The sequence below is a fragment of the Danaus plexippus genome, chromosome 4 (genome assembly GCF_018135715.1).
Source record: "Danaus plexippus chromosome 4, MEX_DaPlex, whole genome shotgun sequence".
NCBI lineage: Eukaryota > Metazoa > Arthropoda > Insecta > Lepidoptera > Nymphalidae > Danaus > Danaus plexippus.
Genome location: NC_083538.1, coordinates 166,186 through 192,930, shown reverse-complemented (window position 1 = coordinate 192,930; position 26,745 = coordinate 166,186). Strand labels below are relative to the sequence as shown.

The 26,745-nt window shown below is 48.9% G+C and overlaps 1 protein-coding gene across 1 annotated transcript; it reads left to right on the top strand.

Annotated features, from left to right (window-relative positions):
• Window positions 1–693: 693 nt before the first annotated feature.
• On the top strand, window positions 694–26,677 carry LOC116768829 (uncharacterized). The gene is made up of 45 exons (XM_032659671.2): window positions 694–839; window positions 2,102–2,193; window positions 2,517–2,602; window positions 2,941–3,044; window positions 3,978–4,069; window positions 4,883–5,055; window positions 5,160–5,243; window positions 5,408–7,662; window positions 8,107–8,297; window positions 13,330–13,431; window positions 15,000–15,087; window positions 15,172–15,301; window positions 15,438–15,658; window positions 15,730–15,939; window positions 16,011–16,103; window positions 16,187–16,300; window positions 16,377–16,478; window positions 16,553–16,704; window positions 16,782–17,018; window positions 17,091–17,165; window positions 17,560–17,677; window positions 17,752–17,921; window positions 17,995–18,165; window positions 18,235–18,381; window positions 18,468–18,785; window positions 19,091–19,410; window positions 19,546–19,586; window positions 19,657–19,799; window positions 19,883–20,143; window positions 20,215–20,304; window positions 20,379–20,516; window positions 20,594–20,767; window positions 20,845–21,043; window positions 21,117–21,269; window positions 21,350–21,576; window positions 21,937–22,369; window positions 22,440–22,583; window positions 22,654–23,312; window positions 23,612–23,759; window positions 23,893–24,248; window positions 24,323–24,656; window positions 24,735–25,122; window positions 25,200–25,405; window positions 25,485–25,659; window positions 25,744–26,677. The coding sequence occupies exons 2-45, from the start codon at window positions 2,119–2,121 to the stop codon at window positions 25,874–25,876; spliced, it is 10,230 nt and encodes a 3,409-aa protein (XP_032515562.2). The 5' UTR covers window positions 694–839; window positions 2,102–2,118; the 3' UTR covers window positions 25,877–26,677.
• Window positions 26,678–26,745: the final 68 nt, after the last annotated feature.

Here is a 26,745-nt window from a genome sequence, read left to right as displayed (position 1 = left end):
TTTGCCCCCTTTAGCTTAAAAAAAAATTAATCAGCACCTTTGTTACTTTCAAAATATTCATTAAATTGCAATAGCAATTAATACTTCAAAGCTTAAAACCACCTACTTCACAACGGTAGATAGTAATGAATCTATAATTCCCAACGTAACTGTATGATTACAGAGTTATCAGCTGTAGTCTATTGAGTAACGTTGCAAAACGCTGAACACCGCGAAGTATCATCAGATCTGCGGAGTGTCATTTTTGCAAATTTCATTAAAATTTCACCTAAATTGACGGTACATGAATAGTAATCGGCAATATAAATTAATTTCTTTGTCACATCATTTCACAGTCAATAAATATCAAGAAAAATGTAGGTTCTGAAATTGTTATGTTAATATGTATATAGAAAAAAACAGAGCTCATAGTAGAAACTCATTTATTAAGCGACACAATACTGCATTGACGATTATAATGTATATGATACGATTTATTAACGGTGTCTCATCTTAATACATCGTTATAAATATGTGGAGTTTAAAAGGACTCCACGTGTAGTGAAAATAATTTCTATGGAAGCTACACATTATCTATATATGTTTTGACAGCAGCTCAGCTGAGAATGTTCATACATATAATAAAGTTTTGACAGAGACAATGACATGTCGCACAGTTCCGCAGCGGTGTGTTGCTGCACGTATTCTGGCTCTTGTTTATATGTTATTAAATAAATTTATTGACAACTACCTTGCTTCCTCGTGAATTTTGTTTAAACCATTTGTAAATAATTATAAATACACAACTATTTCTGTTTAAAAACGAGGCACTGTCGGTATTTCTTGAAAACGTCTTACATGTAAGTTATAAACTTTCTTAGAGTTTACAAACATTTTTGATATTTGTACCCAGCGCTGGATATATTTTTAAATCAGTGATGTGGTGGGGTAGGTCTTTTAATTCCGTTTTCTAAAGTTCAGAAACATAAAATCTAAAAAAAAACATAAGTTTGTAAAATCATTTCAAATTATATTCAGTGGATCATTTAAGTAGATTTTTTTTATTCTTAGGCATAATTTAATAAATTTATCAATTATAATCAATAAATTATTCAAAACGTAAGACTACTTTCAGCTGGGTACAGAATTAATTTCTTATTAATATAATAAAAATAATATTTTCAGTCATTACTTTCTAACAGGGAGGTAATTACAATAAGTCACTTTCTGTTATTATTAGATCAATCTTATGTAAATATAAGTTTTTAAATATATTTTGATAACAGATAAAAATATTGCATTATTTTACCTTAGTCATATATGATGTCATATTTGAGTTAAAATGATTATATTATATGAAGAATAGTATTGTATTGACTTTGAAAAAATTCAAATCTATTATATCGTTATATTACAGCATATATTTGACTATTTCCATTTTGTAAAAACTTTTCTGCTTTTGTTTTACTTTAAGTTTGGATCATGTGATGCAAGATGTCTAAAATTTTAAAATTTTAAAAGTTTTAAAATTAATCTCTTCACACATTCTTTACTTTACAATGATATAATATTCAGATATATCTCACAAGTAATCATAGTTCAACTTAAAATCCTTATCAACTGTGCTTATAATTAATATTTCTACAATTTATATATATTATATATATTTTGTACAAGTGTCACGTCTTCTGATAACACAATAATGAGTGAGATAACATCCAGAGCCAGTCTCCTTACGACATTCATCACAGGTCTTACTAACTACATACACTCAAACAACCAGTACGTCTGTTACATTTTAAATTCTCCGCTGACTGAGTGCATTGATTTTATGATGTTGCATCAGTACTCAAGTTGTTTTATATAAGTGTACATGCATATTTATATGATATAACTGGCTGGATGTAACTCTTGATTGAGGCAATTGTTGCAGACAATATTAAATAGATCGTTTTTTTATATAAATAATATTATGCAGAATTATTAATGGTATACATAAACATGATCGTCTATCGAGTTGCCAACATGGCCGAGTACAATACGAACTGCGCGCTATGATAAGGGGTCCAGTAAATCGCCGGCTATTAATAAGAGAGGCCATTCATCGGTTGTCAATCGTCAGGTTGGCGCGAAACCAACATGGCCGAGGAGGAGCCGGACGCGCTGCGACTCTACTGGGACCGCTTCTTCAGGGCGGAGACGGGGACTTATGAGGTATTTACAAATATAGGTCTCTCATTGATATAATCTCATCAGATATTTTATCCACTTTGGCTACTTGACCTTTTTACATAAATGTGAGTGTAAGTCGAGTAGATTTTTGAACGTAACAATTAATGCTAAATTATAATCGGCGGGTCTTTGTTATCAGCTATTTCTGCAGTCCGTATCAATGACACGAAACGCAGTTATTATTAACTCAATATTTTTCTATCTGTAATTGTTTTGTTAACACTCTTTGGCCGTCAAGGTTAAAACAATTCGCTCTGTTATTAAATATTCGTAGGCAGTGCAATTTTCGAACTTTGTAATTTCAGAAATCGACATGGCTGGAGCTCTTTCTGGCAGAATTTATAATACGACTGAACAAGGGACAGGATGAGAAAAAGTTGATAGATTTCTGGTAAATATCGACGAGTCTGTTGTGGATATAAATATAATAAGCTCTTGTTATTATTACTAGCGCTAAGTATTCGAACTGAGGCCATATAACGTTTACTGACATTGACTGATGATTTTGTATTCTGCCAACTTCCTACAACCTCGAGATAAGTCATAATGTTTATCACAATTTTAGTTTAGAACAAGATAAATTTCTAAACAGTTTTTCTATCGCGTTTCCATCTTCGGAACCGATCAGGTTGACATGAAGCAGGTAAAGGATTTTGGTAGTTATAAGTCTCTTAGAGTGAGTACTGCAGTAGGTAGCTTTACAATTTCATAATATGTAAATGTCGTCAGTCCTGTGAGCGGGGTGGTGACGCTCGTGGGATGCGAGTTGCTGTGTGGTGTTCACCGCGTCACCTCCGCCGAGCACACGCTGGGGACGCCTCAGCATCACGCAGGTGACGATATACAACCCTCATATTATCCCCTACAGACCATTGACCAGACTGTTCTACGACGTCTTCAATAGCATTACACACTATACCCTATCAATGAACTAACATAAAAAAATCGTTGAAAGATGATAGTGTCAGACTGCAGTTTGACTCTCAGAACCTCCACAGAAGAGATGCTTTAAGGTGGTTTGCTGGTTGTAGTGGATACATCTAAATAACAGACTCAAGAATGGAAAATCCATCGTCACGAATGAGTTCGACCCTGCAAGATCCAGAAAACCTCCCTCCAGGAGCTTAATCAATTTTATCAATGCCGCTCTCGCGCCTTAACTCACGTCCATGAATTTCATTATATATTTTCTATTATTAATTTTAATTTAAGTATTACCTCCTCGTTGCTGTAATGTTAAAGAGCGTTATTTATACGTGTCTAGAAACTGTATGTCTCACTACGAGTACCGCCAGCACTACTTCACCACTCCTCTTCAGACGTTCCTTACAAGGTACATTTTGTCCCAGACGTTAACACGTGTAATACCACGTTTCGAGAGCCTTCTGCCACCAGCTGTCCGTCATCTTTTTGTCGTCCTCTAAGTATAAAAAGCTTGAAAGAATATAATGTAGTTTCAGCGTAGGTGTGTTGAACTGCATCATGTAGTTCTAGTGGGTCAGTGATATGTTATGGAGGCTCCTTGTGTGAGTGTTACATTACAGACATTCAATCAATTGAAGCGATCACATCGGACACACGATGCTTTGACACCTCAGACAAGGTGTGAACAATGACCCCGTATCATAAAGTGAGGGTCGTGATCTTATTGAATATAAATAGATTAATAACAGCGCCTCTCGCTGATCCCGTGCCTTAAGATATACGAGGATCGGTTAGGATTTATATGATGAAGGATCCGTAACGAAATAAGCTTCATTAATCAGAGTCGTCTGAAGGAGGCGGGCCTCTGCGACGTTACTTACTCCGCGGGGCCGCCTGGCGAGGACTGGTACTGCTGAGGGCGCTCGGAGTACAGGTAGTATGACGACCCATCATTCACCCGCCCATACAAACCTTCCTTTCATTCTACTGGATACTTAATTTGAACATTTCAACGAGGCTGGCTTATATATATATATATATTATATTTGCACAGCGGCTCGCACGATAACTGAGTACTGCGAAATACGTAATCAGTGCTATTATCATGAGGCAACGTTACACTCGCTCTCCAGATACACACACCTTACATAACAATAATGATTCCCTCGATGTGCGTTCATACATTCACTCGTTATTAACTATTCATAGATCTTTGACCTCTCCGCGTATATACTATGTAACTAGAACTGAGTTAGTCAGTATAGTGCATCTAAATCGCTATCAGCGAGAGATAGTGCAGCGACCCTCGATAACCGCGCCCGCAGTCCCGCCCGGGGGCCGGGGTCCACGCCGGACGACGTCTCTGACCCCCAAATGATCGCTGCCTAATTCAAACAACAATTCAACTATAACATTATATATATATAAACAATAAAATAGAGATTGCTCACATTGGGGTGATTGATGCTATTTAATTTCTATTTATCAAAATTAGTAGAGTACGAAGTATTGACCCTCATTGGAATATTCTCATAGTATTACATTCGCTCCGTTAAACACGGCGGACACGACATATGAACTACGTGTTTAATTTATTATAATTATATAACAGATGTATGTATGTATGTGATAAACAAAATATTGTATCACGAACGCTTTCTACACAAAGATCCCGCACACACACACTCCCGTCGCTAATATACTTACACACACGCACACTATATTCTCACCTGGATTCCTCCGTCAGGGCCTGTCGTGTTGTCGTCAGCTGAGCTCGGTGTTGATGTGGTTGTTCGGGGAGACGTGCTCCGTCCCAAGCGGCCCGGCCGGCTCCGGGACTCTGCCCCCTCCTCCGCCGCGGGCGACCCTCCCCCCTCACCACAGACCCTCTACACACATGCACGAACTGTTCTCACACAGGTCAGTTATCAAACCATTCCGTGCTGGGATTAGTCGTTTGGTTACCACCAAGCAGCAATGCTTTATAGAGTATACACTTTGTAATATTCCTCGGTGTGTTGTAGTATATGGTACAAACAGAAACCGGCCGGCCACACGGACTCCAACCACTCGTGGCTCTCGTCTGAGAGAAGTGCCAATGTCGGAAGGTACGTGTTATTGCAATAATATTCGATTGGTGTAATCTTAAAGTGTTCCGCGAGAGTCATCCCGGTTACGATACTCCTTACACAAGTAACCGAAACGACAAATTACTCTTATACAAAATACAATCGACTGATCCGAGTTTAATTTGTAATTTCATTCATTCCAGAGCAAAAGTCAACGGTCAGACTAGAATGGATCCCGAAGGGAAATCGAGAAGGAAGTCGGCGGACGACTTCGATCAAACGTCGGAGTCCGGAGACTCCAACGAGGAGCTCCAGATCCTAAACCGATCCATGACCATAAAGGTGTGCTCTCCCGAAGACGACTTCGAGTACTTCAACTCTCCGACTCGAACGCCCTACGAGCACACCAATCAGACCATGTACAGCGACCCGTTCTACTCGCCGAGGAAGGTGAAGCCGAAAGCTGAAGACTTCATGAGCGAGGAGCACAGGGCGGTCATCGACTCGGAGATTAGCACCTTCGAGTTCACCATCCTCATAACGGATCTCTTGCAAGACTTGTGCAAAGCGGAGAGCGGCATGGCCGGCTCCGAGGGCTCGCTGATATCTATGCAGTGTATCAACTTCGCGCTCAAGAACCTGTGCTCGCTGCAGTTCGGTTCCATTCCCGCTCAGGGCACGGTCTACGAGCCTCTCGAAATGTCGAGCGTCAAGGTCGCGCTGACGGAACTGCTCATGGTGGCCTTGAATCAGGTGCTCGTACACTCCGACTTGTGCGCGAAACTCATACACAACGGCATACTGCCGATGTTGCTGCGGGTCCTAGAGGATGTCGTCTGCAAGTCCAGCGCCAAGTACAGCGTCAAGGTCGGCCCGGAGGGAACCAGCGAGGCCGAAGCCAATAATCTTCTCAGATTCGTGTTCGGCGTCGCATACTCCATTACGGCCTTCTTCCACTGTCTTCTGATGCAGTGTCGTTCGGCAGAGAAGCTGCGTGAGTTCACCGACCAGTTCCGTTTGTACGGAGAGTGTCTCAAGGGTGCGCTGCTGCGGGAGTGTGTAGAGCTCATGCTGCGCATCCCTGCCGTGGACGAGGACGAGGTCGTCCGAGCCGTGCGACATCTCATCGATGCCATCGGTCGTCTGATCACGGCCGCCAAGCGCGTGCGAGGAGACGTAACCCATGCGGCGGCCTGCCCGCGGCCCCGTCACCGCCGGTGTAGGGCGCGCGTTGCGGCCGGTCTGCACCATCATCACGACGCGCTGGGCGAGGCGGGGGTACCACCGCTGCCACCCTCGTGTTGTGTGGCGGCGCTGTATGCGGCACTGGCGGCGCTGCTGCCGGATCCGCCTCTTGCGGTGCGTCGTTCATTGCGGGCGCGCTTGCTACGTGTAATGTTGCGCTGTGGCGCGTGCTGCTGTTTCCCGGCCGCATCTCTGGTGGAGAGCGCAGTGCGTCTGATGCTGACTCACGAGGGAGCGGCGGTTCCGTGTCTGCGTCTGCTGGAGCGCACGGTGTACGGCGAGCTCGGCGCGGGTGTGCTTCTGCCTCGCCCGGGAGACCGCTTGCCTTGCGCCGTGTGCGAGCGTGAAGACGGCCGGCCGCGCCGCCCCGGGGGCTCCGTTGACGGCCGGAGCGTGTGGTCGTTCCTCATCCACTACAACTCACTGCTGCAGCTCGACAACCACGACGACGTGCTGCACGCGACCGTGGACCACCTGCTGAAGGTGACGCCCCGCTGCCGCTCCGAGATGAAGTACGAGCTTCTGTTCAGCGTCATCTACCCGACGTTCATAGTATCCAAGCACCGCTACACCATTAAGATGGAGGAGTCGGCCTACTTCCTCACGGCCTCTTGTCTCAACATATTCGCCGGACTCCTGAACACGGTGCCGTTCGCCGAGCAGTTCATCCAGAAGGGCGGCTTGAGCTACGTCCTCGAACTGATATCGCTGCCGGAGTTTTCGGATCAATGCTGCGCCATTCTCGAGATAGCGATAGTCGTAGAGATATTCAAGCTGACGAAGGAGAACGCAGAGTATCCCAGCTTCGGAGAGAAGAAGTCGCCGGCCTCCGTACAGATACTGCTGAAGTGTCTGCGGGACGTCACGGATCACTGTTTCGAGGTGTATAAACCGAAATTGTCGGAGGAAGCGTTGGAGGAGCTGTGTGGGGCGGAGGCCGGGGGGAGCGCGGACGAGAGCGAGGCCGTGTCGGAGGGCCGCGTGCTGCAGAGCGCGGTGACGTTCTGGCGCTCGTGCGGCCGCTTGTGCGTGTCCAGCCCGTCGTTCCGCGGCGAGGCGGCAAGCCGCGTGCTGTCCGCCAGCTGCTTCCTGCTGCGACTGGTGCTGCACGTCCTCTGCTCGCCGCAGCTGTCTCCGTCCCCGGCTTCGCCCACCGACCGCCTGCTGGTGAGGCTGATGGAGGCCCTGGTCACCGTTCAGTTCGCCGTGTCCGGTGAGTATATCCCACTACACACCTCCACCAGATGATGTCTCCTCCATGCTTCAGCACTCAGCCCCACGCTCCCCCGCCTCTGTTATTATAATCAACTAGCACATCCAATAACTCCAACTTGTCCCCGTTACAAGTTGTTATGTTTTGCATATATAATATAAAGGAGGTATTCCCGGCCCGGTCCCGCGTCACTCGACACCACAAGGTATCATGTGTCAATGTCCCCTTCTTTCCTGATCCCTGACCCCATCGTGTATGGTGCTAGTGTCCAGTGTGCCTTGTACTTCCACTGATCGCGGGTCGATCAACACACGTGTGACCGGATGTCCGCCGTGTCCCCGGTCGTCGCGTGTCCTGTAACGATATAGCTAAGCACGCCTTGCACCCTAAGTCCCTCTAACTCTGATCGCTCGGCGGTGATGTGTTTTCGTGTGGTGATGCCAGATGTGACCGGCGGGGCATCCAAGGAGACGAGTTGTGCTATAGTCCGCGCCGCTCTGAGCGCTCGCGTCAGCTCTGAGGGCGTCCGCGGGGGCTCCGGCCCGGGGCTGCGCTCCCTGTGTGACGCTCTGGTCGGCGTGGCGCTAGCCAGGCCGAGCACCCGCCACGCCATGCCCGTCCTGACGCCCATCAAGGTACCGATAACGCTACTCCTAATAACCGTCGTATAATCCGTGTCTCTCCCGCTAACACTCATCCTTCCAGATATAACACATATTTCCAGGAGCATCCGGAGTCCCCAGGACTAGTTTTTGTTTGACTGTTCGTTTTGTGTGCCCTTAATTTTTTAGAAAGTGTTTGTTATAATTTAAATATGTATGCAAGTACTTATACTAATGAAACAATAGATCGGGAGAGAACATTGTGTCGGGTGAACCTCTCCAATACACGAGTGTATCTGAAGTCTCCAAGTGTTATAGCTAACGAGTAATAAGAATTAATATCAAACGTCTACGAGTCGGGTTTAGTTGTTGAGTGAGAAGATTATCCAGTAATTTTAGTTTTGATAAGTTTAATCTATCTGAAGTATTCAACTCAAAAACTTAATTGAATTTTGCTCTATAAAAAGAGTGGCCAGTTCTCTGAAACACCAAAGACTGCAGCCACGGAGCCGGCCCGGGCGCGGGACTAGAACACAAACTAGTTTACATAAAAATAAAACTAATATTATCGGATGCACTACGCGCTTTTTATTATTTTGAACTACACACTCCTGGCTCTTCGGTCTCTTTGCACAAACCGTCATCACAGACTGACGAGATGGAAATTTTCAGTAGCACATCCGAAAATATTAGTTTTATTTACATAAATAGTCGTGAAAGTCTTAGATGTCCTTAGTTTATAGGGTCCGGGAATTTCAACTTTGTTAATGGCGAAGTAATAATATTAAAAAAAATTAAAATTTCAAACAAATATTTAAAATTAAATATCATACAGTATTATCTACATCTTTAAAATATATTGGTGACGAAGAATAAAGAAATTGTAATATGGGTATCAATATAGTGAGCAGAGCCATCCATCTGACATCAAACAACACCTTCGATAGAGCAGTATTAAACGTATTTCTTGTCGTAATCAGTATGCTTAGCCCGAGTTCCCACCCTCACACTGCATACGAAGCGTTTTCATTTCTCCTTCAGTCATCTTTAATGCTAATGAGACGATTCATGAATGATAACTGTTAACGCCGCGTATCTCGTGTGACCGGAGCTTAACACATTATCTCGTTATAACTGCAACAACCTTTACTAGGTACACACTGAATTCCCTCTCGATGTCCTTATGCATACATAGTACATACATATATGTATGTAGCCGGCAGGACGGCTAGTCGCTGGTGAGGTATGGTACAGGATCCAGTGTATTTGGTGCCGCTTACAATATCGACGGTACGTTTGTCTGTTGATGTTCATCAATACTGTGTCAACGTGAGGCCGCCGCGGTATTGTCTAGTTCTATAGTATTCCGGTGAGTAACCAGGAGTATCGTAATGTAAGTCAGATAATTCTCTACATTATAAGCGTGTCTTCGGTCCGCGTGTAATGTATCGAGACGCTGGCCCGTGTGTAACATCGACCCTAAAAAGGTTCGGCCCTCTTGTTTTTTTGGGTGACTCTGTTTCGTTTCCAAGGTCACCTATATACTTCAAAGTCTTTTTATTCGTGCTCGTTGCGCGCGTGTTCTGTTATAACTACCAAACGTTCGTAGTGTACACATATTGCAATGCTAGGTGTTTTCAATGAACCGTATTTCGTAGTTGTGATTCCGGTTTATATAAACCGGAAGTTTTTTATAGTGTGTCTATCTTAGTCTATTAGACCGGTCCGTCTCAGAGCAGAGGCGGCTCTCACGGCTCACTGCTCGTCCGAGCGTCGCGACACGCGGACGTGCCCGGCCCGGTCACGACACGATAACGTACCGTACGATGCGACATACGGAATATTATAATTTAATCAGATCTAACTTTCTAATATATTGTATATTGCAACAGTGAATGAGACGAGTCGGTACATTCTGTAGTGTTACTGTCGTGTGATACGCGCTTGTTAAGTTTTTATAATAGTTAGTTAGTTACTTGTGAGCAGTTCCACCATGTCCCGGGTGGAGGAGACTTCTCTGGAGGGGATGGTGTCCTTCGCTGTGAGTCCGAACATAGTTTATAAGAGCACGAAGCGTTCGATATATATTATAAGGTATTAGGTAACGTTGAATTGTTGTCAGCGTTACAAAACGCTAGTCATTAGAAGCCTGTTTGTGGTGTCAACACTCGGCCCGCCTCGCTCAGTACACTTAATACATCATTAGGAACAGAAAACTCACAACAAACAATTGCTGCAATTAACTAGAACAGTCCGCAGTGAAGTTCCGAGCGACGTCAAACGCATTCGCTCCATCAGTAGTTATTGTTACTAAATGCGATTTAATTAGATCGCCCGCGCGTCTCTGATATGTTTTGATAATATATTATTATTACGTTCGTCATTGACTGTAATTATTCTAATACAATAGCGATGTCTGTGTTAGAAGGTTACTGTGGATTGTTGTATCGTCTCCTCGGACTGTGCTTTTTGTTTGTTACTTAAACGTTCTATAATGAGCGGGCCGCCGGGTCGCGGGGTCTCAGCACAAGATCCACTGTACACGAAATACTGACTAAGTTATCTTACAATATCCGACTAATTTTAGTACTACAAGAGGTGAAAACTTTAGCAGCGTTTAATTTAAACAAAATGTATATATATATATTATTATTTACATGAATGTTTGTATGATCAATACAATTTCACCATAGCTGCGTAACACGCGCAGGAAATTGAAACACTTCCTTAAGTGGAAAAAAACATTCCACAAGTAGTAGGTTTTAAAACATTTTTCATCACAAGGAAACGCGAAGTAATATCGGTTCTTCCATAACTTTAATTGTTTAACTGTTATTATAAACAATGTATTTAAACTGTTGTTGTCTCTATTGACTAGTTAGTATCGTTCCAACATGAAGTGAGGCGACCTCAGTCCTCACCGGATCATCTTAGGTCTTTGAAACTTTCCATATAAAAAGTGACTAAATATATCCCTCGGTATATTTATAAAGTGCACCAATGTACTTTCTGGGGCGCATTATCGGACAAGATCAATAATTGATTATTTTCCTATGTAAAGAACTCACGTGATCCTCAGTCAACAGACCCCCTCGTCTTTACATCCCGTGTGTATTCCCTATGCAACGAATCAATATTTTTTTAGAATCTGCAGAAGTGTTCTAAGACGTTTTCTAGATAAACAAAATACACATAGTACTTTATATAAAATCAAGATAAAGCTGTTATATTTAAAAGAGTAGGTGTGGCGACTATCAAGGCCGGGGGACTCGTCACCCATCGTGCTCATATAAATATTATAAGGAAATACAACTAACTTTTTTATAAAATTAACCTATGTATTTCGTTTATACTACGCAGTTTTATTGTTTGGATTTTCTTTTCATTTTTCCCGACATTTCGCCCACTTTATACGATTTGTGATCACGGACAGACAGTTTGAAGTGTCTCACAATTGTTATACACTGTACTATTTTTATATAATATGTAAAGTACATAAGCACATGGATTTTATTAATCAATTCTCCAAAATATGTTCCCGTTTGTATAAAAGAGTGTTTTTAAAGCGTTGAGAGTGAGTCCGCGATATTTATTTATTTTTAATTTTTAATTTTTTCTTTATGTTAATTTAATTTCAACGCATTTGCATGGCGGAGCCAATGAGAGACCACGCTTCAATAATTAACATCGGCTATAACTCAGAGCGATATTACCACATTTTTATTTGTTAAAAATGCATATTTACGTAATATGCACAATCGGTTATAAACATATATTCTTACAGCTGTTTTAGACCTCGACCAGTTTAGTACAGCAACGGCAGGTTTTGGAAAATGGGTTCCGGCCGTCACCAGCGACGGACGAGTCTGCGTAGTCCCTCGTCTCGTCTACACGACTCACAGACAAACACAGTCATTGATGAAAGATCCACCAAATATATTACATTTTTTTTTATTCAAGTTGTCTATGACGAATTTGGAAATGTCGACCTTGACGATGTTATTTCATATATATATATATATATATCACACGAACCAGGCTTCACATATTATTAAATTATATCAAAAATATGTTTCAGCTTTTAATTTTGACGTCGTAAATCGTAATTAAAAACTCGAAAGTAGGTACCCATTATACCTCACTGTACCTTAATCGGTGTAGATGTGCGTGTAGTTATAATTTTCTGAAAACTATAAGTAATACAACCAAACGAATCGATCATCGCTTTTCATCGATACTTTCTTGTCTCAAGTTTTAAACATAGCTTGTCAGAAGCAGCCAGCGAGGAGAGCTCGCGAGCGGAGGGAGTAAATGATAATATTACCTTAGATATAAGTTGGCTTGAGGTTTGTCCGTGGCGGCCTCGCCTCGGATCATCCTTTTACGTTAATGAGATTTATGAACTGAGCTCGTCTATTGACATTATTAGTATATATTATATATGTCATACAAACTCACCTATCAACGGAACAAACTCATCATACTTCTTTCTAACCTATTATTTAAGACTTGTCTACACAAGCAAAAATATTTTTCGCCGAATCGAGTCAATATTTTTTAAAATCAATAACGAATGTATAATTATATCTTATAAGAGCTTTTAACGTCACAACAAAGTTGAGCTCACACTTGAATTAAATTTCAAATATAAGACATTGAGTCAAAAAGAGTGGGGCTCGTGTTTACTTAAATATATAATATGTATAAACGAAAGGATTTTTGTTTCAATAAGGTGCATTAAAATATTTTACTGCCTGTGCTTGTTACGTTACTAATATTTTTGTTTTTTTAAGGGATGGTTATCTGGCAATGGCTCGTGTTTACTATCTCACACTAACTGTACCTGATCGCTGGTTTTCGTATTTGTTTACTTATTGTATCATATATCTCAGGATCCTCGATTATTTTTGCGTTGTATGTTCCGATTTTGGTTTACCTTATTGATCATATCATTAGGATCCGTCAGTGATAGCCATTCAAATTCTTAAATTCACTTCAGCCGACCGACTCACGTGTTCGTTATGCAGCATCTTTCGTGATGTATCTTTCTTTCGTCTTGTATCAGATGCCGCCTCTGTTCTGCCCGTCCACCACCAGCTCGGAGTGTTCCCTGAGCGAGGACAGCGCCCCCCGGGAGCGAAGCCCCACTCCGCCAGATGGATACGAGGTGACCATATACTCACGATACATTCGAACACTTCTCAAACAGAACTCCGGCCTTACCTCGTGTAGAGGTATTGAAGCTTGGTAATGGATCTTAACAACGTTACGATAATCCGTCTGATCCTGTCTCCAGACGGCGCGCTCCCTCACTGCGGCCTGCGGAGGTTCTCTTGTAGACTTGTGTTACACATATTAGTGATGTGCTAGTCGTGTTCCAGCATGTGTGCCATGATCGACAGTACGTGATGTCTGATCGCGTTAATCTTTCCAGTTGTTTCAGTGATGAATTGTCTTTTGGCACCTGTTGTTAACAGTGCCTTATCACATCTTTGTAGTCCGTGTGTCTGATCTCCACTGTTATTTATTACAATGATCACGAACTTCTCTCCGTTTTTCTTAATGTTTCTTTGTCTATCATCTATCAGACCTTTGTTCCTACAGCCATGGTTACAATCATTATGTTATCTGTCCGATCTTTGTCTAATCCATAATATTTGTTGGACTGGTTTGTGAGTGATGTCACTGATGATAGTCACATGTTACGTCTGTGTGTAACGTTACACATATCTCATGTCTCAATTTAACAACGTTTTATCTATTCGTATTCCGCGTCAATATATTAATTCGTCTGAACGAAATGTCTTGAGAAACCGCTCTTGATGTAAATGGAAATATCTTCAGGAAGCTATATTATAGTTAGTATTTTTTTTAATTATTTGTTTTCACATAATACTTATACTTGTATGATCACACCTGGGCCGCGGACTGTGTTCGGCGATCGTTTTACAGGAAAGTAAGGTGAGTTTTATCTTGAGATGGCAAGTTCACTGTCACAGTGCAGTCTTGAGCGCTGTGTCCTTGAGAATATTAATATCTAATTACATTCCGCTTGTTCCCTTCGTTCCACTGACACGGTTTTATAGTATATATATTATGTCAACAAGTCTACCACACGTACATAACATGAATGTATATCATTGGTTTTTAGTAACAAAATAAATTACTTTTTCTTTTGTTTTAATCTGTTCCAAGAACTCTAAAATTCTCTTGAGCTTATACTCAAATATTGTCTTCAATAAAACGTGTTATAATTCCATTCGGTAGCTTTTATGTGATAGCGAAAAGAACATATCTCCGGCACAAGTCACAGGCTGTGAAGTGTCACATGTATAACACAATAAGGACTTGAGTAGGCCCGTCCGTAACAAGTTGTTATTTAATTCACGCTGCCTCGCTGGATGTACATATGCCAGCTTCAAACTTTGCGAGGACATCTTACGATAAGTCTTTAACCTGTCTGAATAAACTTTCTGAAGTTTAGTCTCTGTTACGATACATGGATATAAAGTGACGTCACATTAAATCCAACATGGCGGACCAGTTAACTGTATATCCAACTCAACCGGTCGCCGCCGCTCTAAAGATTTTCAAATGAAAATTTGTTCAAAAACATTGTTATCTCAATAGCTTCTTCAATTTAATGAGGCCTTCTTATTGCTGTTTATTGTTTGTAAGACTATTCTACCAGTCTATATTCTACCAGTCACATGTGACACGACCTTCTGACTTCAGGCGGACAATGAGAACGGAAAACAAGATGACGCTACCGTGAAGTCGAGGAAGTACTCGGACACGTTGTCAGTGTTGAATAAAGTATCAGGTTAGTGGGAACTGTGATCATTAAACACACGTCCTGAAACACGCGGGACTGGTCGACGATCTTTTGACGACGACGTTGTTCCAGATGACAGTTTAAGGTCTCAAGAACTGATGAGGCTGGAGTGCCAGGAGTCTGCGGGCGAGCTGGCAGGGCAGCCGGCGCACCCCGAGCTGTGTCTCATAGTCGTCGACGTCATATCGCAGCTCATAGACAAGTATGTGTGTATCACGAGCTCACCCTGAACACTGAACACACCAACACACTCGGCGAAGACACCTCGGCCACGTTGTATTAAATAGAACAGTGCTTGGAACAAACCGCTGCATCAGAACCATGTGTCTACGTTACAGACTACTGCAAGAAGACGAGAAGACAACGAAAGAAGACGAGGAGGCGGACGATGGCGCCGGGGTCACGGAGGTGGCGCGGGTCTGTGGGGGATTGGCGCGAGCCTGGGGGGCGAGGGCTGCGGGGGGCTCGGCGACCCGCGCGGGGGGTGCTCTGCTACGACTGCTGGGCAGCGGAGCGCCCGCCGCCAGGCTACTCGAGACTCGACGAACGAAGTACACAGGTACACTACGAGACTCACACACGAACGCTCGTCTCGTCGTCCCGGTGCTCCATAATCGTTGTCTTGTTTAGAACTGCAGCGCAGCGTTCTGGAGCTGGTAGAGGCGGTATCGGTGCAGGGCGTGTCGTCGTGCGAGTTGGCGGCCGTGCTGCGTCCGCTGGCGGCGCCCGACCCTCCGCTGGAGCTGCTGCTCCCGGCGCTGCTACGGATGTGCTCGCGGGCCGCCGCCGAGCGCCACACGCCGGACACCTCGCTAGCCTTTCCCATACGACCCGACCCTGGTTGGTATCCTGTCTCGGTCGCCGGCCATGACCGGCATCCGCGAGACTCATTGTAGACTTGATATTCTCAGAGGAACCGTTCCTGGAGGACGTGGTGGGGTCCTCGCCGCGGCAGCAGGCGGAGATCAGCGCGAGGAAGATACGCCAGGAACATATAAGAGCCGGTGAGATGTGACGGGTCGCTGTCCCGCTCGATACTTTAACAAATAACGAGGTCTTCATTTGATCCCGCCGTCCGTCGTTTCAGGCGAGTGGTCGTCGTGGGCGGCGAGCGCCGGGCGGGCGGTCGTGGCGGCCGGCTGGGCTCCTTGGCTGCAGGGGTTCGCCCTCGCTATGTGGATAAGACTCGAGACCGCAATCGGTATATATGACACTCAATACAGACACGCACGCACACATCTTACCTAAATCAATACTTTGACTAAAGTATATTCCAGTGGAGGGGGTGGACGATACCAGTCCGGAGGCGGAGTCTCTGCACGCCGTCTCCATCGGCCACGACTCGCTCATGTTCGAGCTGTGGATCAGTCCCGCCAATGGTGAGTAGCCGGATCTCCCTGCTTCAGTTGGCCAAGTCGCTCCTATAAGCCTGTAATATGTCGCTATGTCTCAGGCGAAGTCACGATCCGTCTCACCCGGCCGGACTCCTCCGGATACAAGATCGTGAGCGGCTCGCGGGGGGTCGCGCGCGTGCCGGGGGACATCTGGACCTGTCTCGCCGTCAACGTCAGCGAGCGCGTTCATCGAAAGAGGATACACATACAGGTGGGCCACGAGGACTGCGGCAGATGTGAGGTCGGTGTTAGGAAATGAAATGTCATTTATGACGTATCTTGTATAAGGTGACGCTGTACATCGACGGCCGCGAGTGCGAGACCATGTCGCTGCCTCTGCAGGGTATCCTGGTGCGGAAGCCGTCCCCCACCACGCTGCTGCTGGGTCAAGCGGGACGCGGACCGGGGCCGGCGGCCAGAGGCGGCGCGCTCATGATGTCCTCGCTTAGAGTGTGGCGGACGGGGTCGCTGAGGGCGGGCGGCGCGCTGCATGTGGCAGCTCACCCGCCGGACCTGCCGTGCCAGGTTATGAAGGAGCCGTGTAATGTGACTTGCGAGGCACGGCAGATGTTTATTGAATCTTTTTATATATTACAGATTCCCTGCGAGAACGCACATTTCCCCTCCATCCTCAGCCCGGAGCTGATCGAGATGGACGTCGACTGGGACTCGGTGAGTGTTCAATAATTCCATCCACCCCGGAACGGCGCTCACCTTCCGGAGTTAGGGTTGAATCAATAGACTTGCTTCGAATTAAAAGCTGTCCTTTTTCTAGCAAATATGAGTGCTGACTTAAATTAAACCAAGTCGAACCAGCTACTGAAATCATTTACCTTCAGAACAGCTTAGGGTGTAGCTAACATTATATATATATATAATATATATAATACGATTATGAAAAGAAAGAATATATATCCATTAAAAAAGACCGGTGTCTGAGAGTGAGAGAGAGGGAAATATTTATGGACCTTCTCCGCACCTCGCTAAGAGACGAAGCCATTTATTCGAACACAAGAAAAAATAATAAACTGTACGAGTCACTCTGAATATAAGCTCGTCTCTCCAGGTGTACGAGATCTCCAGCTCTACTCTCCGCGAGCTGCACGACGGCCTCTTACTGTCGTTCTCTGCGCACGCGCCTGACGTCATGCAGCTGCACCACCAGTCTCCCGGAACCCCCAACGGTGACGCTCTCACGGCCAGCGAGCATACTAAAAGATGAGATTTTGTAGTTAACGGAATGCTCGTGTGCTTCCAGCGTGGGGTGGTCGCGGGGCAGCGGGGGCGGGGGCGGGGATCGTCGGCGGGGAGGTGGGTGCCGTGCGGCTCACGTGGGCGGGAGCACCCCGCGTCGACCAGAGACGAGGACTCGCGCCCGCCTTCCTCGAGCTAGGAGGAGTGGAGCCCCTTCTGTACCTGTTTGCGAGGGTCCGTGTGTTCGTGCGTGTGTCCGAGTGTGTCCGTGTGTGTGTGTGTGTGTGTGACGTGCTGTGTGCTGCAGGTTGTGGAGCTGGGTGCGGAGGGTCGGTGGCAGGCGAGCGCGCTGGCGGTGACGCTGCGGGCGTGTGCCTCTGACGCTCGTCTTCACGCAGTGTTGCTGCAGGACGGCCTGCCGCTGCTGCAGCCCGTGCTGGCCGCGCCGCCGGCTAAGATCACACATCACATGCTCAAGGTTCACATCACAACATTATATCACACTATTTCAGTATTATTGATGAACAGTAAGAATGTTGCTCTCCAGGTGATATTCGACGAGGCGTGCAGCAGCTCCATCATGACGTTCAACGGCAGCACCGTTACCGTGCTGGACGACAACGACAGCATCCTGCTGGAGCCGCGCTACCTGGCTTTGCTCATGTCGGCCTGGAGGCAGTTCGACACGGACGAGGTGAACGACCACACCACACGATAGAGTAGCCAAATATTGACTGGGCCAGAGGAACATAAAGTGCTATTATTGTATGTCGTCGTCAGGAGGTGGTGTGGGAGTGGGGCGGCTGTCGGTGGCGCGGCTCGTGCTGGTCCCTATGCCTCTCGTGCGTGTGCTCCTTGCTACACGCACGTCACCGGCACGCTTCCTTCAATGGCGGGCAGGCCGCGCGCGCCGCGCTGCTGCATCGTCTGCTGACGGCGTGCCGCGAGCGTCTGTTGGTCGGCACGCGCCCGGCACTTTCCGCGGCCGATAGCACGGCGCTGGTGGGAGCGGTGCGGGCGCTCCTCGCCGCCCCGGGACCCTCCGCCGCGCTGCCCCCGCTAGCGCTGCTGGCCGACTTCCTGCTGCTCATGCACCAAGTATATCGCTGACAGCCAAAGATCTCTGCAGCTGCTACACTTTGCTTATTTGATAACTCTGCAGATAGCTGTGCCATCGGAGCTAATAATATACATTAGGAACATTTGCAAATATTTATCGCATGTTACAACATGATTTTAACGTAGAAAACGTCCTACTCCCTGTGTCATCCGTCAGGTCCAGCATGTACCTCGTCTGTGATACTAACAGTTTTATGGTCAGCTTCGGTCACGTACAAGTTTGCAAAAATTATTGTTTGGTCGATGTCTGTAAGCATCGCAAATAAATAAGTTATCTCCAACAGGCCAGTGACACGTTCGTGACACATTCCCGGGCCAACTTCTACTTCCTGCTGTCGGCCGACACGCCGGAGACCAGCGACTTTAACTTCCTGAACTTCATGAGCAAAGGGAAGAGGACCTCGACCGTCACGACCGACCGCAGGCGACACGACGCCATCGACAGGTCCAGCTCCTCCAGCGTCTCCAACGAGGACGTGACGAACGATAACCAATCCAACGAACTGAGAGATGCGGCTCAAAGTCGCGAGTCGGACCACGAGAACGGTCCCGACAACACCAAGCAGATGAAGGGAATGTTGAATGCTCAGATAAAACAGAGTCGGTGAGTGAACGCGCTGTGACAACTCTTAGACTATGACATGCGAAACGACTACGTATTTTGGAAAACTATTCGTCTCGACTGTCTCAGTGAAAACACAACAGAGACATTCATTGGCTTCTGTTGCTCTCATTTCAGACAGAAGCTGTCGTCGACTTCGGAGAATTCCGACGTGACCGGTGAGTACTGAGGTGAAAACTGATACGAGGATTACCGACATGGGAAATGTTAATAATGGCTTTATTATAGAAAAGAGTACAGGGGACCAAGACGAGGGCGTCGGCCAGGGCGAGGAAGACGAGCAGGAGCCGCCCGAGGAGTACGTCCTGGTGGACGAGGACGACGCGAGCCGCACCACCATCGACCTGTACACCAGCGCCATCTATGAACAGGTAGGACTGGTGGTAATGTACTTAGCACTTCTTGTATAGCGGAAGTAGCGGCGGTCATGATCTCGGTCGTTCGTTGTGTCTAGCGGCGGTTGCTGGCGGGCGCGGAACCCGGCTGGCGCGCTTGTGGTGGCCTGCTGCTGCTGCTCCGTGACGCACTGGCGGCGCTACCCGAACAGCAGCTAGCGCTGGCGATGGCCGGCGCCGTGCCACCCGAGACTGTGGTGGTGCTCGCCAACCACGCCGCGCCCGGGGTGCGCGCGGCTGTCGTGCGCGTGATGTGCGCTCTTCAGCGGCCGGGCGCTCCCCCGCTGCCGCCCTACACGTATATGCACCTCGCCAACCAGGTATTTCCCCACGGGGCGTTACGCAAACCATCCTAGTGTCTTGTTTCACCTGACCCGTCAACTCCTCACAGATCTCCCTGTACCCCGCGTCCCGTGAGCTGGTGACAGCGTGCGCCGTGCTGCTCACTAACCGGGACGTGCCTCTCGAGGACCAGCTCGATGTGAGTGTCCTGTTCTTTTCGGATGTCGTAGTGTAGGTCGTGGGTCCGAGTGTTGAGTGCGTGTCTGTTTGCAGGATGAGTCGTGGTCGTGGTCGGAAGAGGCGTGTGGCCGCAGTCCTCCGCTCCTGTGTTTGTTGCCGCTGTGTGTGAGGGCTCCGTGTGTGCCGCTAGCACACAATGTGGTAGCACTGATGAGACGCCTCGTCGACAGAGTGAGTCCCATAACTTTTCATAATATATATATATATGTTGTACTCATTTATACTCAATCCTCTTTCTGCGGTCTCAGTCGTCTCTGAGGGCCTTGAATGAGGTGGCGATCGTGGAGGTGATAGTGCGCTCCATCCGTAACGTCGGTCTGGAGGAGGGCAGCTTCGAGGGCCGAGACCTTCTACTGGAAGATTTATACGACTTGTTGTGCAGACTCGCCCTCAAAGTGCTGGCCGGAAACCACAGCATGCAGGTCCGTGTTCTCAGATCCTAAGTTCCTACTGGCCGGACGGTGTTCGTTGCATTCATTACTACTTTTTCATTTTTTAGACTATAATAGACATGCACTACATGTTGCGTTACATCGAATGCGAGTGCGGACTGGAGGGGGGGAGGGAGGGTGGCGCCCCGGGTCAGGTCGTGGCTCGGGACGCACAGACGACCCTGTACCTCGCGCAGCTGAACTACCTGGAAAGACGGTTGAGGGAGCAGCAGCAGCAGCCGCGCGCCACCAACTACTTCACCAATGGTAATTATAAAGGATTAGGCTGGAACCGCTGTACTCGGTGAGTGATCTGTCGTTACAACCGTCTCGGATACAGTTCTAGAGGGTTCCCGCACGGAGAGCGACGCGGGCTCTCGGCTGGCCGGCGTGGCGGGACGTGCCGTCACGTTCCTCACGGGGCGGTCTCCGCACCACGCGTTGCTGCCGGACGCGCTGTTGCTGGACCGCTTACTGTCTGTGCTGCTGGGCGGTGAGTCATGCAAACGGACGAGAGGTGACACTGTGACCCTCTACACGAGGTTGCGATATTAACCGAGCATGAGTTGCCAGTGTGTGGTGGCGGCAGCGAGGCAGCCGGCGGCGCGTCGCGACTGTTCGGCGGCGGAGCCGGCGGCGAGTTTGGTGCTTCGTTGGCTGAACTGTTCTGGTGGGCCGCCTCCCCGGCCCCGGCCGCGCGCCCATTGCAGCCCCGGTTATTGCGCGCCCTGTACCACGCGCCGGCGCCCGCACTTCGGTTTTTGGCACCCAAATACAAAGACCCTTCCGCCCTTAGAAAGGTACGCAATCTACCGAACATACATCGAGATGATATCATTTTCTCGCGATCCGGAACACTCGATCGACAAAAGTTTCATAAAGTTTATCGGTGGAGCAGCTTGCACGGCGAGCTTCACAAAAGCCACCAAACAGTTATCACCTCACAGGTTATTCAATAACACTCACCTGTGATGATAGAACTTGCTTAATGATTAATCACAATTTCGGTTCCAAAATCAAAGGTTAACGGAGGAGTTATCTCATTCCCGGATTATTGTTGTTCCGACTGTCGCAGAAGTTATGATCTGAATAAACAGATAGTAACACCCTGTACTTCACCTGCACATATATAGTAATGTTCTGCGGGCGACGTTCCTCAGCTGTCGGTGTATCTGCTGACCCTGGTGCAAAATATCCACCTGTCGGCGGAGCGAGGCGAGGAAGCCGTAGAGCTAGCCATCACGGACTGGGCTCGGGATTGGGCCGTGGGGTCCCAGGCCGAGCTGGCCGAGCGCGTGAGGGGCCCGGCGCTGCTGCAGGAGGCCGAGCGGCTGTTGAAGGCGGACCGAGCGCGACGAGCTCGTCACGCCGCCTCCCCGCGCCTGCGTACGGCTATAGGAAAGGCGGTGTTCGCCCGCGAGGCTGCTGCACGCGCGCTGGCCGACAGCGCCATGGCGGCCACCCGCCGGGTCGTCGACACTCAGAACGGTGAACGCAAATCGTTCCTCGAACACCTGCGCCGAGCGGACGCCGAGCACGCCGCTGCGCTCGCGCGCTGGAGCACTATCGTGGACTCTTACACGCACGAGAGAGGTATTTCCTTACACGTCCGCTGTATTCAACATCACCCACTAGAATATTAGCGGTATAATTTGTTTGACAGGCGTGTGGCACAGTCCGCGCGGATACCCGAGCGCCTGGCAGCTGGACAGTACCGAAGGTCCCGGGCGAGTGCGAGTGCGGCTGCGGCGCTCGCATCTGAGGATACCGCCGCGCTTCTTGAAACCGGAGCACCGACACAAGGCCGGTGAGGGTCGGACTGGTGTCCCCGGCGCTGTTTCTGTTAGTGTTAGTACTGAAGGGCTGCCTTCTTCCAGAGAGTGCCAGTCGCCCGCCTCCCCTGCGTAGTGTGCTGGGAGCGGGGGCGCGCGGCGGGCTGGCGGCTCGTCTGCAGCTCAGCGAGACCGTGGTTTACATGGCGCGCGTGCTGCGGGTCACGGTGGCGCGGGAGACGCCGGGCGAGCTCCTGCTCACCGACCGGTGCTTGCACTTCGTCGCCGAGAGCGAGGCGGAGACGGGGATGGGAGGGGAGGCGGCCGGCGGCAGCTGGTCGCTGGGAGCGCTGCGACGGGTAGCCACGCGGCGCTGGTGCCTGCAGGAACGAGCACTGGAACTGTTCCTGCGCTGCGGCCGCGCGCTTCTGTTGGCCTTTGCGGACGAGGCGGAGCGCGCCATGTTCCTGCAGCAGCTGGAGCGGGCTCATCGACCACCACCCGGCGACCGGGATTCGCTGGCGGAGGCCGTACAGCAGTGGCGCTCCGGGGCCATCACGAACTGGGAGTATCTCATGATACTGAACGGACTCGCCGGGCGCTCTTACAATGACCTAATGCAGTACCCGGTGCTGCCCTTCGTCATCGCGGACTACGCATCTAAGATATTAGACCTGACGGACCCCGCGTCTTTCCGCGACCTCAGCAAACCGATGGCTGTCCAGAACAAGAACAGGGAGCAACACTACATAAACACTTATAATGTAATGAGATCTAAGATTTTCGCGAGTATTCATTTAAATGAAACTAGTATTTTTCGGATTTACTACGCGGATTTTATTATTTAAAAACTACATCACGGGCAGACGAGGTGACACCTCGTCTGCCCGTGATCACGGTTGCTGCAAAGTAACCGAAACGTCAGGATTATGTAGTTTTTAAATAATAAAATCCGCGTAGTAAATCCGAAAAATACTAGTTTCACTTATAATGTAAGTACTTCGACTAGAGCGACGCCCATTCTTTCTTATGTTTATGACCTTCTAATCCTTCTCATTCCCAGGACCTGAAGGCGGCCCGTCGCGAGGGTTGCAGCCCCTTGGTGTCTCGCCAAGCTCATCACTACGCCTCTTTGTACTCTAACTCGGGCGGGGTCCTTCACTACCTGGTGCGGTTGTCACCGTTCACTGAACTGTTCATTAACTATCAGGGTGAGCTATTTTCTTTCGTTTAAATGAATACTCGCGAAAATCTTAGATCTCATTATTTTCTTTCGTCTTCAAAAAGACGAACAATCCGAGACATACATTCCTTAGTCTTCTATTCTCCGCTGTACGTTTTCAGATAACAACTTCGACATGCCGGACCGAACGTTCCACTCCCTGGCGACAACGTGGCGCCTGATCACCCAGGACTCACCCACCGACGTCAAGGAGCTAATTCCGGAGCTGTTCTACTTGCCGGAGCTGTTCTATAACACGGAAGGCCTGGCGCTTGGCGTGCGACAGTGCGGGGCGCGCGTCGACGACGTGGAGCTGCCGCAATGGGCGGCGGACGCCCGGCTCTTTACGCTAGTGCACCGCCAGGCTCTAGAAGCGCCGCTGGTGGCCGAGCGGCTTCCTCTGTGGATCGACCTCGTGTTCGGGTACAAACAGACCGGCCAGGCCGCCATCGACGCCATCAACGTGTTCCCCGCCTGCGTGAGTGTCCTCTCCTCTTCCGTCTCTCGCCTCGGTCGCCTCTCTCTTCAGCCCCGACTTGCTCTCCATTGTAGACGTACTACGGCTTCGACCCGTCATCGCTGGAGGACGAGCTGGACCGTACGGCGGCGGCGGCCATGGTGCGGACGTACGGCCAGGCGCCCCGCCAACTGTTCCGCACTCCTCACCCTCAGCGCGCACCCGAGCTGCTGCCGCGCCAGGACGCCGTCGGCGTGTGGGACGGCGTGGAAGGCGCGCGCTGGGGACGCTACTGTGGCTCACCGGAGCGCGCACCGCCCGCAGTCGTGGCCCGACGCTCCCTGCCCGGGGCCGTACGACTGCAGCGCCTCGCGCATCCCCGCGCGGTCGCCGCATGCCAAAAAACTAGTATGCTCATGGTGTTAGACGGTGAGTCTACGGAATAAAGCTCATGATTCAGTCCGACTGGTCCGACCGAACTAAACGCAAGTCCGCACGTGTTAACAGACGACCTGACCCCGTTATCGGCCGTAGCGCCGAGTGGTGCGTCGGGAGAGGCTCTGTGCGCGGCGTGGTGGGTCCCGGCGGACGGCGCGGTGCGCCTGCGTCGTCGGCGGGAGGGTCCGGCGGAGCTGATGTTGCACGTGTCGACCCTGGAGTCCGTGGTGGCGGTGGCGGGGTGTGCGGAGGCAGGGGCCGCGGGCGGTAGCTGGGGCGCGGTCGGAGCCCTGGGCTTGTCGTCGGGTCGCGTGCTGGCGCTGCGGCCCGCGCCCCGCGCTCACCGCGCTCTTCACGCACATTCGGCGCCGATCGCCGACCTGGCGCTGTGCCCCCGGGTCAGCCTGCTGGTCACCGCCAGCGTCGACGGCGTCGTCGTGCTGTGGGACCTCAATGAGTGCGTTCCTCTTCTTACATTTTACGTATCCAATGTATGTCTGATATATAACGGGTCGACCGCCTCCCTCCTTCCAGACTGACCTATATCCGCACGCTGCCCAACCGCGACCAGCTGCCCGTGCGGTGCGTGGCCGTGAGTGAGACCCTGAGTGACGTGGCCACGGTGCACGAGCCGCCGCCCCCCGGCGCGGGCTCCGGCGACAACCGCGAGTACGAGCGGGACAGCTCCTACCGGTACAGGTCGCTGGTCCGTGTGCACACAGTCAACGCGAGATTCGTCGGTGAGTGTCATTTGTGGGAGACAGTCTCCGGAGCGCGCTCCTCGTTCGCGAAACGATTCCAAAGCCCCTCATTCCACAGGAAGCGTGCGCGTGTCGGAGCCGGTGACGTGCGCGTGCTACTCCCTGGCGCCGGAGGGCGTGAGCGTCAACGTGCTGGCGGTCGGGCTGGCCACCGGCGGAGTGCGGCTGTTCTCGTCCTGGGACCTGCGCCCCGTCGCCTTTTTGCCGCCCGCGCGCCCTCACCCGTTGCTCAGGTAACTTCACTTAGTAACTTAACTCACTATAAACAGTCTTGGACTCCCTCGAGAGCCGGTCTAGCCGATGTCTCCTATTTGCAGCCTGACCTTCAGCTGCGACTCCCAGCTGTTGTTCGCGTGCTACGCGGAAGGCACTGTGCTGGCGTGGGAGAGCGCGGAGGACGGAGCGCGGGCCGCCGCCGTGCGCCTGTTGCCCGCGCACGCGCTGTTGTGAGCCGCGCCCCCCTCCCCTTCCGCCGGCGCCGCCGCCTCGCCCCGCTACCTGGAACAGCCGATCCCCACCCTGCAGGCGCTGATACACTACTTTTCCAAGGATCCGGACTGAACGTCCCCTGTACATACTGTACGAGTATACGACGTGCCTTACTTTTAGTGATAATTTTATTTACCAGATCCTTGATGAAGGACGCCCATAGAAGCCGGAGCGCGCTGGTGTTTCATGTTTGTGATGTTGAATGATTGTTGTGCTATTTTATATTGTGATATATATTTTGGTAGGATTTTGCCAAATTTTAAAGTAAAGTTGTTCGTGTGGGCACGTGTAAGTTCTATAGGGATATATTATATTTTATGAGGTGTGTTCGTCGCCGGCGCCGAGCTCCGAGCGCTGCGTGAGGATATATTGTAAGAATTATAACATTCCACAACGAGTGCTCACTGAAACGTAACTCTAGACAGTGTCTTCCTACGAAGCAATATCTTAAACACTAGTTTCGTATGTTTGCGGTGAAGGCGATCCTTAAGACTGATCACTCCGCTTCTCAGAGACGAGAAAGCTCTAAGATAATGTATGAGTGGAAGCGTGCTAAATATTCTAACTTGTGGTACAACCCTCGGTTCCTAAACATAATGTGCCCATATTTACTAGGCTCTTGAACCGGTGAAGAATCAGAAAAATATAATAGGTACTATATTATACGACAAGTGTTACATATTCATTGTTATAAAATTATCAATTTTATGTGATATTTTAACGATATTTGTTAAATATTAAAAATAAATGTATTTTTAAATTCTTATTATTTTCCTTCCAACATTCCTAACCCTGAACCAAACGTGCTCAAATAACTTATATTAAGATAT